The 18864-nt window shown below is 35.1% G+C and overlaps 1 protein-coding gene across 1 annotated transcript; it reads right to left on the bottom strand.

Moving 5' to 3' along the window:
• Positions 1–6876: 6876 nt before the first annotated feature.
• LOC102807674 (histamine H2 receptor-like) lies at positions 6877–7884 on the bottom strand. The gene has a single exon (XM_006823204.1). The coding sequence runs from the start codon at positions 7882–7884 to the stop codon at positions 6877–6879; it is 1008 nt and encodes a 335-aa protein (XP_006823267.1).
• Between the last annotated feature and the right edge of the window lie 10980 nt (positions 7885–18864).

Genomic DNA, 18864 nt, shown 5'->3' with positions numbered 1-18864 from the left:
CAATAGTTATTGCATTGGGATATTGAATTGATGTATCCCATCATTAAATGGATCCTTATTTTACATGGCTGAATTTTTGTTACCTGACTATTTTCGTCACTCCATTCCTCATCCATATTCATCAGATGGTTACTGTGTATGCAAGCTAATATGTTATGATTGTTTGTATCAATTTGACAACCATGATGGAGTACTGTAAGACAATCGAGTTAGATACGATCTACCACACTCCTATTTGCATTTAACCCGAGAGAGTAATGAATAAGTAAATTACGAATACACCATACTAACAATTCTGTGTACATTTCAGAACGTAACACAAATAGCATTGTATGAGAGACCCAAATTAACACATTTTCCTGTTTTCTATATAAGATAATTGAATATAAATAAGTTTCGCAAGGAAAAGTTTTCTTCATTCATAACATCACATCTATAAGGATGAGTGTTTGTTACTATAAAACTAAGGTATATGTATATAGAGAAAAGGCTAATGCAACTGCCAGGACCATTATGGGGGGGGGGTATAATTGCATTGTATATTTGTTAGGTGTTAGAAATTGAGAAAGGTGAGATAGCAACACTTTTAGAGGTGTAGATACAACTGTTACAGGTATATTGAAAGATATGAATCAGGTTTCGTACCCTGCCTCGTCTATATTCGCCCAACACACGTTTTCTTCATACCTTCATACCGACTCTCTACAATACACGTGTTTGCACTCTCAACGTGTTTATAAATAGTACGTGCAACCCATTGTTTTCGTTGCCAAGCAACGGTAGATTTGCATCATTGAATTTTGTGTACACGTCATGACATGAAATTGAAATTGTCACAGTCAAATCCAAAGAATGGTACAGATATACAAATTATATCAGTAGTCATGTTTTGCTACAAACAAAAATAACACTTTCATAGATTACGGAGTGTTAATGCATGTCACAGCTTGTTTGGTTCTATAATATTAGCGATAGTTTTAAACACATCCAAAACAGGTAAACGATAATTATCCGAAAGAAATTCATGTCCCGTTTTGGGTTAATATGTCATATTTTGGGAGATCACTGGAACTTTTTTTCAACATTGTGTTAGAATCATCTGTTTCGCATCCACGTTTGTTATCAACGCAGCCTTCAATTTTGTGGTCAATCACCTCACTAAGCACGGCCATTTTTTTGTACCTGTTACATCTGAAAACGTATCACAAAAAGTGGAAAAAAACGTATGTGACATCCGAACTATTTATTAATGTCAGACTCATCAGTAAAAACGTAAATACGAACCATTTTTTCGCGGACTATGTTTTGCAAGGTAATGTTACTGTAGTGAAATGGCTCACGTGATACACTAAAACTGAGAAGAAAAAAACGTCCTGTTAACGTATATAGTTGCAAAAGAAACATTAAAGACCAATTTCACTGAAAGGGTTTCCTAACAAATCAGTTCATCTTGTATTCTGGTCAATATTTCAATACTATTTCTGGCTTGAACGGGTTCGATTTTGCGCGTCTAACAGCTATAGAACACAGAGGTTCTAGTAAGTTTATAAAGTTAGTCATTTAATGTACAATCTAATGCTTTTGCATCTAGGAAAGGATTGCACTTTTCTAACGCAAGTCGTGTATATTGTAATCTAATTAACTGAACATTTCATTTCAGGACGTGAAACGTCTGATTAAAGTAATTAAAGTAATCAAGTGACTTACGCATAACTTTGTTAACCGTCAGAGTCTTGTAGAATATGCAAATGACTTTGTGCAGTGATAAGTAATGCGCATTAAACCATTGAACTGTGCGGAGTTCGAGACCGGATTTCTAACACAGTAGTTCGATCTAAGTGTGCATCCTTTTAATTCGCGTTCAACTTCAAACTTTGTATGCAGAACATAGCACTGAAATTATTATTGCCAAGCAATTTAAAAAGAAATTTTGTAAAACGTGACAGCCCTCTATTGGTACTCGCTGATGTTACGCCCTGTTACCTTTGACATAGCGAGTTTACGAAACCATGGAATTCTTATTGAAGATCGCAACACACAGTAAAAACAACAACAACTTCAATCTTTTTTTACTCACGACATAAACACTACTACGGGCATGAGGCAAGAAATAAATGCTTCAAAGCAATGCATATAGATTGGAACATTTATTCAGTCTACGCGAATAGAATTAGAAAACATCGCTCTGACAGCTTGAAAGACAGTGGCATGTTGTTGAAAGTTCATCGCTACCATATATTGATGCAACGAGTGACTCGATGCATAAATTCACGTCTTTCATTGGATAGCTGCTTGATCGACGAAGCTCTCCAGTTAAGTCGAAGCATATATAAAAGAAAAAAATTGATTCGTCAAAAAAAACTGTCAAGAAAAATAAACTTCTCTCTGATTGGCCTGACTGTAAGGTGTTAGGCTGTGTAGCCAAAAAGGCATTTACTCAAGCTCTCAGATACGTAAGTTTGAAGTTATGCTTGCGTGTGGATTGTTTTAACTTGCATTATATATATTTTTTTGGAAAAAAAGGATTACTGTGGAAAACTTTATTTTCGCTGGAATTAATTTTTGCTGAAAAGGCTTTTTGGGCGTTTTGCTTTGAATTTATTTTCACTGATTTTTCATGAGTTTAATGTGAAATATAGGAAAAAAAGTATATTCGCTGTATTTTATTTTCACGGAATCATCCCTTCAGCGAAAATAGCGAAAATAAATTCCAAGCGAAAATAAAGTATTCTACAGTACCTATTTTTTTGTATTGTCCATCTTAGAAGTAACTTGAATGTCACAGTGTTATTTGGGGGGGGGGGCAGATCTGTGAATTTTCTACAAGACCCATCAGAACGACAATGTCGTTGAAATTCTCGCAAAATCTGCCGACACCGCTTTGTTAACCATTATTTTTACGACCGCGTTAGTTTCCACGGTATTTATTTGTTTTCGCGGCACCAAAAGATCGCCCAAGTGCTTAAACATCGCCAATGGACAATCCTTTGCAGTATGCGATGTTTCGGATAAATACGTACTACAATATTTTCAGCAAGTACAATTAAAATGTGTAGTTCTTATAATTTATGTATTCACAGGAAATCAACAAATGTTTTTGACTTATTCTAGCTCTGTGACACATGCTAACCGACCGCCGTGGTAAAAAAAAGGCTGGAACTTTAGCACCATGCGTCGTTCGAAAGTGGACGCTTATTGGTAACAAGTGAATACCAACAATTTATTAAATGTTCCAATAAATTTTACTTCCGGTTAGTATAAAAATAATTTTAGTGAATGAATGCCATTTTGTCAGCATTATAACGCTTTTACCATTGGTTCCTATGTCATATCATTGTCTCTTAGAGTAAACTCGTTATATATCCTGAATGATATATTTTGTGATCCCGAATTATTTCAAAAGTCTCAAAAGTTTTGAAAGGCTACAAAAATACATATTTGCAACGTTTAACATTTTGTTTTAAAAATAACCATTTTTGAAAAATATTAGTAACGGAACTGTAACACACACCAGAATGACGATTCATCATTTACATAATAAACCAATGAACGCTGTCGTCCGATTTATAACAAACTTTCTTAAGTAATATGAGTTGTCTTCACCCTTAATTGCGGAAACAGTGATGATGAATGAGGACATATGAAGAGAAACACATATAGACTGTACACAATGACAAAAGATGAACACTAACCAAACATACTTAGTTGTTAGTTTTCGTCTAGACTTTAAGGATGTTCATCTCATGCCAACAGTTACACGCCCTTGTCTGATGTCACTCTGAACTCAAAACAAAACGAGATATATTCGTATAATACTATTTTTAATTCACTGTTAGTTTACTCTCGTAAATGTGTTGTCACGTGATCAACATTGTTATTTGCAGCATACTCAACATTTTCTTTCATTTGCTATGAACGACGAAATTTCAAAATTGTTCCAGATGACGTCACTTACACTGAAAATTCTCTTCACTCCACATCACGATCAGTGGCCTTGATATACCTACATGATGAGGCGGTACTTGACTAAAGAAAATGTTTTTAAATGGATAAATTAGCCACTTTTCACCAATTTTGAGCTCGGCAATTATCTATAAAAATTACACGACGACCCCAAGCGATTTTAATCTCGTTCCCACTTTTATTCTTAATAAAAATGTAAAACAACAAGAATTGTCTATCTGTACTGTCTGTTATTAAATCACAATGTTTATCATTCTTCGCCAACTTATTGATTGTTTTGCTCGACAAATCAAATCCCCATAGCCGCCATGCAGCACGCGTGTGGAGTTTCCTTAAAATAAAAAAATGTGTTTTGCACTGTTTGTATTTGTCGCATGGAACCCATATCAGGTATGCACAGCGACAACTGGTTCGTTAAGGTAGAAGCCTAGTCATAATTTTTGACAAATTTGGTCATAAATCACATGACAATGTTCATTAGTTTATTATGTACAATCATGAAGCTAAAGTCCCATGGTACAATGAAATGGCATTATTTTGTGTGTTATAGTTAAGGTTTTTGAGAACTGTGTATTTCTTGAAAATTGCTATTTTTAGAACAATTCCATAGAACACAATTGCAGTTTTTGGATACTTTTTAAAACCCAGATTTTGTGAATAATTCAAAACAACAAAAAGTACTCCATCATTAACAATATATGATTTTGTTTAGCCTATGTCACCAGACTAGATTTTGAGATATTGCATAATAACTCTGCCATAGGAACCTGTGGTAAAAGCGTTATAATATTGTCAAAATGGCGACTTTCCACTAAAATACAACCATCAATTTCTCGAAAAAAAGGCTGGTGACCCACAACTTTTTTATGTCAATATCCTTACATTGCCTTGGAGTACAGTTTATTGCAAAATGAATAAATTCTGGGCATTTTAATTTATTAGTAGGCTTCTACCTTAAGCTAATGTTTCAGATACGATCCTGTTGCACAATAAAGCGGGGGGAGTCGTCACATGCGTCAGGTGGCCATTGCGTGTCAATGTTTACAAACAAGTGTCTACCAATGAGCCTTTGCGTTTTTAGTGTGTGTTGTTATCGTCGCAGGTGACGACCTTCCCGTTTTAAGAAAGAATGTACTCTACAAGATAGAAGAATGTAGTCGTGGTGAACGAAGTATAAATATATAATGACAACACATAATGAAACATAAAAACATGGAATAGAATGTGAAGACAACAATCGCGTTTTTGTAAACCCGTGGAGAGTTTGGGATTGAAGTAACGATGAATGCATGATACAAATCCCATGACAATTGAGTTCACCCGTCTTCTACATTATGCCTCTGGGCAGAGTGTACTTGTATATTTGGAAGCACATTGTTTATAACTGAAATTATAGCAGAGTATAGTCTTGTACCTTAGAATAACGAAACAGGTTCTTAAAATAATTAAAACCATCTTTGAATGAATAAGTTTTTTTCTTTAACGTAGTATCTTATTAATAACCTTCACCATATTTTATTAAACAGATTGGAATAGTTTATTTTTATTTGTGTAAATGTGGACACGTTCCTTCGTCGCAGGCAAAAAATAATCCTTTCGTAATAATGGTAAAATATAGTGAAACAATTTGTATAGGAAAGTGCATAAAATATAATATGTAACCCGAAAACATTGCATACCAATTCCTTGGGTCAATCAGTCAGACATCCATTAAAGTGGTTTGTGTATTTGTTGAGCTTCCAGCGAGTGAAATGAATAACCAAGTAATTACACTTGCTCACATTTCAAACGTAATTTTATGGTAACAAATTACTAGTATATCCCGCATTATAAGTAAACAGCTAGGCATTTCGGTACAACCAACTAAAACAGCTGACAGAAATTCCAAATTTACAAAGCTGTCAACATCTCATTAAAAACAAGCAGGAATGATGGGACGAGATAGAATAAGATAATGATGGTGATAAAAATATTGCAAATGAAAAGGGAGATGATATTAGTGATGAAGAGGAGAAGAGTAATGATGAGTAAGAGTTTGATGACATTAGTGAAGATTTATTCGCTGATAGTGTCTAAAGAATATTGTAGATTAATTTTCAGTGAGAAGACAGTTGTGGACGTTTTGTATGGTTTTTTGATGCATTATATATGATTTTAAAATAAAAGAAAGATAAAATATTTAATCAACTTAATATTTCACTGTACTTTCTCCATGGATAAAGTAGATATTATCTGAGTGGTCCCAACAAGAGAGGGAGATAATATTCTCCCCGAATGGTCCCAAGGACGAGGGAGATAATATTATCCCTGAGTGATCTCAACAACGGGGGTGATAATATGCTTGAGCGACCCAAGACTGAGAGAGATCATATTATCGCTGATATATGTAGATATTTAGTCGGGTTCAATATTTTGTTAGTTTTTGGTCTAATTCAGCTGTTTTGATTATTTGAGAACATTTTTCTGGTTAAATGAATTATTCATGGTCATAATAACTACATGTTGCTAGAAAGCACTGTTTTGTTCTAGTATCATAATTGACTGCTTATTCTTCTTACAGTGAGACAAATAACATGTTTACAGACGAGGCACACAGACAAAAGAGATTCATTACCAATAGACGTCAAAATATTTGGGAACAGAATTATAAGTTATGAATGAACTTGAAAGTTTGAAGCGAAATTATGCGTAGTAAGTGACTGTTAAACGGATACGCGATATCCGTTTCATATGATAATACGTCTCTAAAATGATTCGAGACTGAGCCGAGTTTTGCGTGTTTCATACAAAAGTCGGGTTTCCACCAAGTTTTGAGACATATAGTGTATATAGCATTAATAAAGGTAATCCGAAATTGTAAGGAGGAAGACATTTGTTTGTTTGTTTGTAGAAGATGTTGCGTAGAGTGTAGTCTTACATAGTTGATGCACTGTGGTCCGTGTCTTTTGGCACAACATGGACGACGTTATTTGTCGTTTTCTCACAGTGAAATGCCTGTCGCAAGAATTGCAGCGCGGTTCTTCTAAATTTCTTATTCATAATGCTGTAGATAAGAACGTTCCAGAAGCTATTTGAGTAGACAAGCCATGTGGTTACAAAGTCCACATAGAGAGGGAGCACATCGCCAGAAGCCGCTGTGTAGATAACAGTTAAACCATACGGGTACCACGCAATATCAAACGCCCCCGAGACAACGAACAACATCTTAGCCGCTTTGAGATTCTGACTTGTTTGTTTGCGTGTGTGTGATGAATCTCCTGATTTTGCTGTATTCACTTCGACGATCTGCCGCGAGTGCCTCTGTGAAATTTTCATGATACGAATATAGATATAAACGATGATGATGGTGGGAATGACGAGGAAGCCTACCAGGCCAACCACGGTGAAGATCCTATATTCCGGTTTCCCGTATCCAGGTACACATGTAAGAACGCCAGGATTAAACCAATAGAAATTAAAATCCTGAATCAGTGCTAACAGGAATCCATAGCTTTCCAATATCACCCACATGGAAATAATCACGATAATTGCACGCTTATCCGTGATGTAATTATGGTAATGCAGTGGCCAGTTTATTGAGATGTATCTTTCAATACTTACGAGAAGCAGTGACGTAATGGAAATTGAACAGAAGATATGCGAGTGTACTCCAACGATGAAGCAGAATACGTCCCCGTACGGCCAGCGAGCGAATATTGCTGGGTACACTGCAAATATGGTATTAATACCGACGCCTAAATCGGCGAACGCCAGTGACATCATGAAATATCTTGGTATTTGGGGAATATCCTTCGATTTGGTGATTACTATAATATTAACAATGTTCCCTAAAACCGTTAAAAATATCAAGATCAATGCAACCAACGGTTCAAGAATATTTCGTGTATCGCCATTATCTTCGTAAAATGTTTGGTTTTCCATCACGCTCTTCAGTCAACGTCACAACAATTATTTTGGAGTTGTTACGTTTCACTAGTCGTTGCTGGCAGAATCTTTGCGTTGGTTTCACCGAGAAATGTGTGTTTATTGAACAGTCAACCTCATACCGGATTTAATGAAATCATTTGGTGAGCCAGTATTCAGGTCTAATCACCGTTAAAAGCGTATCCTGTCCAGCTGAGGTTCCCAAGTGGAAACACGCCGACTTTGATTTATTAAACAGCATTACAGAGAACGTGTTTGCATTCTCGCAATGTGCTGATAAACAAAACACACCTTGTCGGCAGCGTCACGTTGAACGTAACATCACATACGTTGGAAGACTACGCGATAGTGGCTTGATCCGGTTCAGGTTAGTACATTACCGACATACACACACACACACACACGCAAACGTAATGTAACATGCTGACCGTCCATTTCGCGATTTAGAGACGATTAGTCTACAAGCTCGCCGTTTTCGGACAATTACAAACAACGTAGACGTACCTAGCACACTGAAGATGTACGCGGCAATTCTCCTTCAACTTTTAGTCTACGTGATAGTGATCGCAATTATAACAAATTCTCCAAGATACGTGTCAGAGCCAAATTGAATCAAGAATCCGTAGATCTCGATATAAGACACAGCGCCTTATTTCATCAGTTGATGTTGCAGTTTCCTTCAATATCCCTCGGTTAAATAATTTTCGGTTTTACATTACGTCACACATTACGTCACATTCCCTGTGTTTAGGCACATATCCCGCATATCAATGTACCACGGATAAGGCTTACCTAGGAGTTCGAAGGCACACAAAAGTTGAAGCGATGATATCGATTAATCTTATCCTCATACGGTGTTCCCAATTCAACTATTTCGCAATATCGTTATTTGTATCGAGTAGCAATGAGAGATGTGCTCGGACATATACTGAATATAAATGACTCAAGCTCGGACGCAAGTTTGTAAGTTATAACATATCGTGGCCGTGGTTGTAGTGCGCCAACTGCAACTGTGTGACGTCACGGCCGAGCGTTCAAACAACCAATAACAGCAATCTGAATAGTTCGACCTATGACACTGTTGCCATGGCATTAAAGTCAACGAGATTCCAAGCGAAATAACTGCGTTAGAACAACAGTATTTGAGACTGTCGTGTTAAATTCTTGTTTAAACGGATTTCCGAATACAAGCCTGTCCTTTACCGTCGTGTATGACAACGGCGACTGATGACAAGTGTAATAGAGTACGACAAAAGTGAATCATATAGGCACGCAATTTCCGGTTGATTCAACGCGTAATGTGTCGAATTTCATTTCAAACATTCGCATCAAAGTAACAGAAAATGCTTTATAATGTAATTATTTTATAACATGCAGATTTGTTCCTGAAGTGTGTAATACCTTCTCGCTCGATGTCACCAGTGATGCGCAATTTGTTGAATATCAGCAATTATTTGTCGATGGTATTTAAGATAAATTTAGGCCAATAATGCAAACGATGTTATCACGTACCACGTGATAACAATCGCGTTTGATTAGGTCTATAATTACACCACATGACATACATGTGATAAGTAGAGAGATCTTTATATGGAAAATTGAAAATAATGCAAAATCTTTATATTAAATCTCAGGAATTGTGTTGTTTTGCATTGAGGTCGTAATTTCATTTATGCCCATCGCTGCCACAATTGGCGCAAGCAGACTGCAATCTGTAAGTCTAATCCAGCCTTTATAAAACATAATGCATCGTTGTGAATAGGAGCACCACTCTAATATAGCTGATATATTTAGAAGATTAACTGGAATACAACCAATTATGCTCATCTGGCATCGGTGTTATTCAACGTGTTTATGTGGCACGTCAGGGAAAAATAATCCTATTCTTGGTCTACAAATGACAAATAAAACTATAAGCTTAATATGGCTGCTTGCTAATATATGAGCTGGATTATGTCGCAAAAATGTACCTACGTCTTCCTGTATGTATACCCAATATTGAATGATAAATTATTAGAGTTGATTAAAAGGCGATGAGTCGTTTCCTTTGTGTGTATATATTATATCCATTTGTATATTATTTCGAACATTATTTTTTAAATAATGATTAAAAGAGTAAGTGACAACGAACATCACTTATTTCGAAAAATTATTGGAATCCGATTGTTATTGTAATTCAACTTTAACGAAAATCGGTAAATCAGAATTCATTATCGTTTAAGTAAGCCTTCTCATAGGCATATATTACAGTGTGTTGACGATTCCATTGTTTACCAGTTACCGTCACGTGACAGCTGAGAAGCATACTAGTACTAAGGACAGGCGCACACGATACACAACACTCCCAGTGAATATTGAATAACGATACGTCATTCGAAATGACATCCATTTTTAAAGAAGAATATTATTTGAGTCAAGAAATGTTAGATTCGATTTTTAGTAAGTAAGTAAGACGTTATTCAGTGGGAGAAATAGTAACAGTATCCGATACATATGTTGCAATTATACACCAGTTTCTTTCCAATTTCCAAGAGAGTCGAATTCCAAATTTTTACATGTATATTACAGGAATTTGCGTATTTTTCAATAACCACAAGTTTTGATAAATGGAGTAAGTTAAGTAGTTTAGATAAAACGATCGATCACGAATAGCAGGGTATGTGTTGTTATGGTGATTCAATTTAGTTGCACAGTAGATAAAAACGAACATAGATGAGTCGTTTTACAAACAAGAAAAAAGATTAACGTATCAGTCTGTGTTTACAGCAACTAACAACATTATATTGAATTTCACATCTACCGAGGATTATATTGTATAATTATATGTGGATTATGTATGTATTATGTATACATAGAGGGACTGTGTTTATACTTTTATACTTTATATTAGTTAAAGCGGCAGAATCGTCACATACGCATGCGTCAGGTGGCCATAGCGTGTCATTGTTTTCAAACAAGCGTCTACCAATGGGCCTTTGCGTTACTTAGTGTGTTGTTTTCGTCGCTTGGGACTCAATTCCCGCGCATGCGCAGGTGACGACCCTACCGCTTTAATATGACGTGTAGTATACAGGTTGCATCACTACAGACGACACATCAGTTTGGTGGCACCCATTTCACAATGTACCTGAACGATTAGTCGACGCTAATAACGAAGACAAACAGTCTTAGTTGGCTTGTTTCTCAACATGTCTGTCTGGAAATGAAATTATTGAAGTAAGTTCGCCGACATCGACATGAATAATTATTATTACAAACTGTTAGTGTTGCTGGGACACGGAAATGATCGATGCAGAATTCAAACACTGTATAGTTGGGAACGTGTGGGCAGCCCCCTAGATTGACTGCCGCATTCATCCATGCATATGAACTCTTAGAGTGAGAGCGGAAAAAAGGAATAATTGAATCAATCCAAAATTAACATTACAATGCCCATAATGAGTTGAATATAAATTGTCTAAGATCGGGTTGATTTGCTAAATGTACTCAAATTATCTCAAAATGAGAAAGGGCAAATACATTAAAAAATAGTTCGCGATTACACAGTACAAGTATGTGTGTGTGTGTTATACAATTACGATACGTGAACATAACTGAGAACACATTACACCACATTTCCGACAGTAATTGGACACAGAAGCTTCATCACAATAATTGATTTGTACTCCAATTTGATGTAGTATATAAAGACTTGACATTCCACGATGTCCAAATTTAGTTAGCCTTCCCTTTCATCGCGACCTTCTGACAGATTCCATTAACTATGCCAATGTAATTAGTCTCATGTATCACCGTCCCATGGATATGCGCGTATTACTAGTATATGCCTTATTGGAACTAATATGCTCGAATTAGGTACAACAGAAAAAGAGAATAACCACTTCATGTGTGGTTGTCGGTTGATGCATAGTGTGTACGCGAAAGTATCCTACACGCACATAATCCATTGAATAATTGAAATTAAGTTCATTCGGGTAATATATTTGTAACATTTAACAAGTGTGTCAAGCCGTATATGACCAACATCTTTAACCATGGCCATAGGTAATAGCGACATGCGTACATATTGTTTCCAACCATCGTTTAGTTATCTTGAATTCGCTGAATGTACTGCCATTCCTTTTCATCTATCTGGTCTAAAAAATGGGTACAAATATTAATATTGATGAATCAAAATTTCAACAAGTATTGATATAAAATGTGTTTTGAAACTGACATGTGATTCAGGCCTTCTCGACATGTATCTTCAGCATGACAGTTTTTACTTTAAAGATGCAATTTTGACGAGAAAGTTTATTTTTTCAAATTATTGTTTGATAATGTATTTAGATAAATACATTGGACTGTGATTTATCATGAACTAAACCACTATTCATGTAGCTTATGTCTATTCTAATACGCACGTGCACTGGCTGTTTTGGTACGTACAATAAAAATCACTGCACATGCGTATTACGTGTTTTTGATTTTTATCCAACGAATACTGTTGTGTGTCAGATAAGACGCAGTATAAAGATTATGACAAATCATAGTTCGATTTAGTCTACACTGTGGAGGTATCGAACAACAATTTTGAGAAATACCTTTTTTTGTCCATGCTGCATGTTTAATACGATGTGTTGTTTGGACTTGGATTAGCAAAGAATGTTTATCCGAATGTTGGAAACATATTTCGATCTCACAACCATAGGCATTCATCCGATTCATTCAGACTTGAACTGGTCTGACCTAGCGTGTGCTTCTGTTCTTCTGTATGTAGTAAATTTGTGTACATTGAAAATCGTAATACTCAACTGCTAAATATACACGTCATTATGACGTAATTTATAACATAATCATAAAAACAATTGTGATGCTGAAATATAGGATTAAAATTAAAGCGTTAATTTCAATAAAAAACAAAATTATGATGTATTTTGGAAAAATTCTCATGCAATACTTAAAAACGTTTTAATATATTGCTAGTAATTGCTAGATTTTGTTAACGAATTCAATCGAATGCAGTCTACGGTATAAACATTCTAAGTATAGTGTTTCAACAACAATGTTTTTGATAAATTGCACACATTTTCAATTTGATGGAATACATTTATTTTGTTCATTTTAACTCATAGACGAACATCGATTAGTACATTATAACTAGTTACAAACATTGAAATGTGACCCGTAAGGTTATTCAATAAGGCGATCTCTTAGATTTAGATAACTTCACTTATAGCTTATTGATTTGCAACTAATCGATACTACACTCAGTATTTATTGATCAGGTTATCGATTAGCTTCACCAAATTATGCGCGTGTTTTTATAAATTTATTTTTTCTGCGATTTAAAAAGAAATAAAAGCTAATGTCGGGGATTGCCAAATGTTCCCCGAATTCTAATGGTCAACCCCAATGTAAGTAGACGCAGGCCATTGTACTAGTGTGCGTTAAACTTGAACTTGAGTAGCGACTGGTAAACATTTTTAAAATCATGACGAAAAGTTCTTTTCTCGTCGAACTGCAAACTTTTTAAAATTTAACATGTTAATAAATGTGTATGTGTACGTGTGTGTGTGAATAGTTTAATTGTCAATACGTAATATACGTAATTCTAATCCTAGAGTTTCCTGGTGAGATTCGTGACTGGTGACATTCGTGCGATACGTTGGATAACCTTGGAAAACGTATTATCATTATAGGGTTTGCACTCATTAGGAAATTGCCAGTTCTTCACCAACTCACTCGCACGATGACGGGCACGTATAGAATTCTATGAGATTGTGTGAACAAGACTGAGCAGTTTTATTTTAGTGTCTGTATGTGTGTGTGTGTGTGTGTGTGTGTGTGTGGGGGGTAATCGCTTGTTTGTTATTTAATTTTAATTTTATGACAACATGCTTTTGTAACTCAATGAATGGCTTGGTAAGCTGTGGGCTGGGATACTTGGAGATTCTCTGAAACCAAAGACAAAACTATTAAAGTCAGTAATAATTTGAGATTATAAAAAAAAGCAAATTAAACAAATATTATCATCGCATTTTCTAAACCTGTTCATAATTTTAAATAAAAAAATAATTTTGAAACATAAGATTTTCGAATTATGTTCATATACTAGGTGGGGAATAACTATATTAAATATTTCCATCGTGTGTCATGATTCATTACAGGTGCCATCAGTGTAATTAAACTTTCGTGTTTAGTTAAATTAAAGCGCGGTTGTCGTCGCGGAGCACGTGTTCGAATTTCATGTAAACAAACATTGTATTTTACATGCGTTGTGTACGTCGCTCTGGGTCCCATATCGAACAGGACGCGGCGCGACAATCGCCGCAATTTAAGGATTTTTGAAATGTTAACAGATGCTATTTTATTTGCTTCATTTACTGAGACTTGGTATTGCCATTTTCCTGTTGTTATTAGCTATAATTTGATATATGCGAGAGTACATGTCATCGTATTATCACTTTCCTGTATTCCTCTGCTCTAATTAATTGTGAATAATTTCGCGTACGATTTCATTTACACCCTTGTTCGTTCTCCCCTGTGCATTTCAGTAATGATAATGTTATTTGGGATTATAATCTAGCGGGTTGCATAGCGTACCGTGTGCAAACTTATTTTACCAATGGTTTGGGGATGTAATTGAAAAGTGTAGGTGGTCAGGCAGATTACTACAAAGGGGAAAGCTTTCAATTTCTTGGATTACACGAGGAATTCATCATTGTTGATGTTGTTTACACTGCTGATCTGTCCGTTGTAAATTTGCTGTTAGATTAGGCTAAACTGGAGGTTTCAGTAAATTTGGATTAACCAACCATTTGATTGTCAACAGGCCTATTTGGATCGCTAATAAACCAAACTGTACTAGATGCGTAAGACATACATTACATTTACAAAGTGTGTTACGATTCTATTTAACTGTTGTTCATTGTATGTACGAATACCATAGCGACTTACATTAATACAATATACAACACTGAATTGAATTATACAATAGTGAATTGAATTATATAATACTGAATTGAATTATAATACAATACTGAATTGAATTATACAATACTGAATGGAATTATACATTACTGAATTGAATTATACAATACTGATTTGAAAAATACAACACTGAATTGAACTATACAACACTGAATTGAAAAATACAATACTGAATTGAATTATACAATACTGATTTGAAATATACACCACTGAATTGAAATATACAATACTGAATTGAAATATACACTACTGAATTGAAATATACAACACTGAATTGAAAAATACAACACTGAATTGAAATATACAATACTGAATTGAAATATACAATACTGAATTGAAATATACAACACTGAATTGAAATATACAACACTGAATTGAAAAATACAACACTGAATTGAAATATACAATACTGAATTGAAATATACAACACTGAATTGAAATATACAACACTGAATTGAAATATACAATACTGAATTGAAATATACAATACTGAATTGAAATATACAACACTGAATTGAAAAATACAACACTGAATTGAAATGTGTGTATGTGTTAATGAGTACATTGTTAACTGATTCGTGCGTGGCTAAATTATTCTCGTGATCGGTGCATGACAAATCCTAAATAGGACATGCCTCCAACTGTGCCGGGAAAACGGCACACACCACTCAGAATTCGTCAATGGGGTCAATTTCTTGATATATTATATTCAATATTGGTAAAGTAAGGTTAAGGTTAGGCGTTGGCAAATTTTAGAAGAGCAAATATTACTTTTAAAACTAGTATTTTTTAGAAAGCAAATTAATTTGACGTTTCATCCGTTCATTTTTCCAGTTTAAAAATGTGTGCTCGGTAAAACCTTCATGCCTTGTCTATTTATACACTATATACTAGCCAACACCTTTATACAGGCTAGGTGCGTAGTTTAATATAGTTCCTATGCTTCCTGTGTTTACACGAAAAAAGCACGAACATGGCGTGCAAGGGCAGTCCTTTTAAAACTAAGAACGGCGTGGGTACATAGAACAAAGAAGCGAAGCATTTGAGAATTCTGAATCTGTTATCTTTATCGAGGAGATATGTTGGAGATATGTGCTTGTTTTGTCCCAATGGGTCACTACGTGTGTTGCATAGCTATACAGATAGAAATGATAGTTGAATACAAGGAAAGTTGTCAGCTCAGTCAGGAACCAAAGATAAGTAGTTGTTTTTTTCGGTGAGAAAAACAGCAGTGTCTGTACTTTAATGTTATCCAAAATAGCGCGATAATATATTATATCAGATAACGATAAGCTACGCTATAGTCCGATGATCATTAAATCAGTTCCATGTGAAAGATTTATACGCAAGGCAACAAACATATGAATGTATTCTATTTCAAAGATTTTTAAATCATCGAGTTGAATATTTCGACTTGTTGTCCTGGAAAGCTGTATGCGTGCTAAAAAAAGCCTTGTTTATTAACTCGTCACTGTTACTGTCACTGTGTCAGTTAAAATGTTATCAACTTTGCGTTTTCTTTAATGGCAATCCGTCAAATAGTATTTTTTCTTCACATGTCAATATTTTGTATCAAAGTGTTTGAATTTTGAATCAGTCAGAAAATTAATGCGAATTAGGAGAGCAACTACAGTCTAATTTTACATTGACGCCCCAAGGTCCATGGTCAAAACGTTTGTTGTTATTCATGTGTACTAACGTGGCACCAATTACGGAGTATCGTGAACGCAGACAACGACTGCTACACGATTCGTCTGTCTATTTATCAACCAACTAACAGCAGTTAGCATAATCGACTCAATTTGCAAAATATCGCCGGATAAATTGAATCAACTACACGCTCCATCAGCGATTTCCGGCGAAGATTGTAAAATTTTAAATATTGGTCTTGCCCGAGGGTCGGTTACTATTCGTGAACTTAACTTGAATGTAACAAAATTCATGTTCTCGTGGAATGCATTTAAATTATCAGCGGTTGCCCGAGAGTACATCGCAAGTCCCATGATGCATTATGGGTTAATAACGCACTTTACCTTGATTTACTAGACACCAAGTAATGTCTAGTACAATGTATTTTCTACACACCAAATAGTGCTTAGTACGATATATTTAATACACATCAAGTAGTGCTTAGTACGATGTATTTACTACACACCAAGTAGTGCTTAGTACGATGTATTTACTACACATCAAGTAATGCCTAGTACAATGTATTTACTACACACTAAGTAATGCCTATTACGATGTATTCACTGCACACCAAGTAATGCATATTACGATGTATTTACTACACACCAAGTAATGCATAATACGATGTATTCACTACACACCAAGTAATGCCTATTACGATGTATTTACTACACACCAAGTAATGCCTATTACGATGTATTTACTACACATCAAGTAATGCCTAGTATGATGAATTTAATACACATCAAGTAATGCCTAGTATGATGTATTTACTACACACCAAGTAATGCCTAGTACGATGTATTTACTACACACCAAGTAATGCCTAGTACGTTGTATTTACTACACATCAAGTAGTGCTTAGTACGATATATTTACTACACATCAAGTAGTGCTTAGTACGATGTATTTACTACACACCAAGTAGTGCTTAGTACGATGTATTTACTACACACCAAGAAATGCCTAGTACGATGTATTTAATACACATCAAGTAATGCCTAGTACGATGTATTTCCATACACCAAGTAATGTCTAGTACGATGTATTTACAACACACCAAGTAATGTCTAGTACGACGTATTTCCATACACCAAGTAATGTCTAGTACGATGTATTTCCATACACCAAGTAATGTCTAGTACGATGTATTTCCATACACCAAGTAATGTCTAGTACGACGTATTTCCATACACCAAGTAAAAACCTGTGATATATTTACTAGACAGCCAAGGTATCAATTTGGGGAACACCTGCTTAGAAATCCATTTTACAAATCAAATCTAAAATAGATAAGGAAGATATATGCGTCTAATGCAATTATGACTACAATAATACATAACATTATTACATGTCTGTATTCAGTCGGGGGTATTTATTGGCGCCATATTATTGACGCTGTATACACGGTATACGCACCGACGCCAACAAAGTTAATTCATCATTGCCCTTACATCAAGATGTACACTGCCTTGGTACAAATATCGATTTTTTCGTTGAAAACCACTTAATTTGTTAATTAAATACCCCTCTTCATCTATGTAAATGACGTCATTGACTTGATTCACAATAGCTCGCATTTACGTTCCATTCACCATAAATAACGTTATACTTGGAATATGTTATTCATTTATTACTCTTTATTTATTATACAATTTAAAAAAAAAACAGCAGTGTGTAATCCAGTATACAAAAAAAAAAAAAAAAAAAAACGATCTATGTAATTACAACGGTCTGAGTTGATTTGAAGACGTAACATGAACGCAAAACAATGTCGTGAAACGGTGACGTAAAACGGTGTATTTGTAACACAACGCTCTTGCGATGAACGGATGATAAACTTTGGGCCATAAAGTTAAAAGTGTGTAGTAATGATATGATATGTAAAGTTATATCATTACTGTAATACACGTGTTGTACATTGAATTTATGGTAATTAGTGGCGCTCTATCGTGCTATATTAAAAGGGTTAAGCAGTGGACTGATAAGACGAAACAGTCTCTAGCAATCATAACGCTTTGTTTACAAACAGCGTCTATGCGACACAATAAATAGATTTGCTGTTAGCAGACCGTGGAATGAACATGTTCACGTTATCTATTTGTAGATAAATCTTTTAAAATGCTTGCGATTCTTTGGGCTTATCTGAGCTCATAGGGGTTTACGACTTACATTAGGGGGAACAAAGGATAATTGTTGCCATGGTTACTGGATGCAGGATGTTAAACGCAATGTATCAACTTTTTCAATCATAGTTTACAAGACACGCACAAAAGACGGTAATTATATGGATAAAGTTATCTATAGGTCATGACC

The sequence above is a fragment of the Saccoglossus kowalevskii genome, chromosome 18, assembly GCF_978046115.1.
Source record: "Saccoglossus kowalevskii chromosome 18, keSacKowa6.1, whole genome shotgun sequence".
NCBI classification, from domain to species: domain Eukaryota; kingdom Metazoa; phylum Hemichordata; class Enteropneusta; family Harrimaniidae; genus Saccoglossus; species Saccoglossus kowalevskii.
Note: the sequence above shows the minus strand (reverse complement) of the source record. Positions and strands in the feature narration are given on the sequence as shown.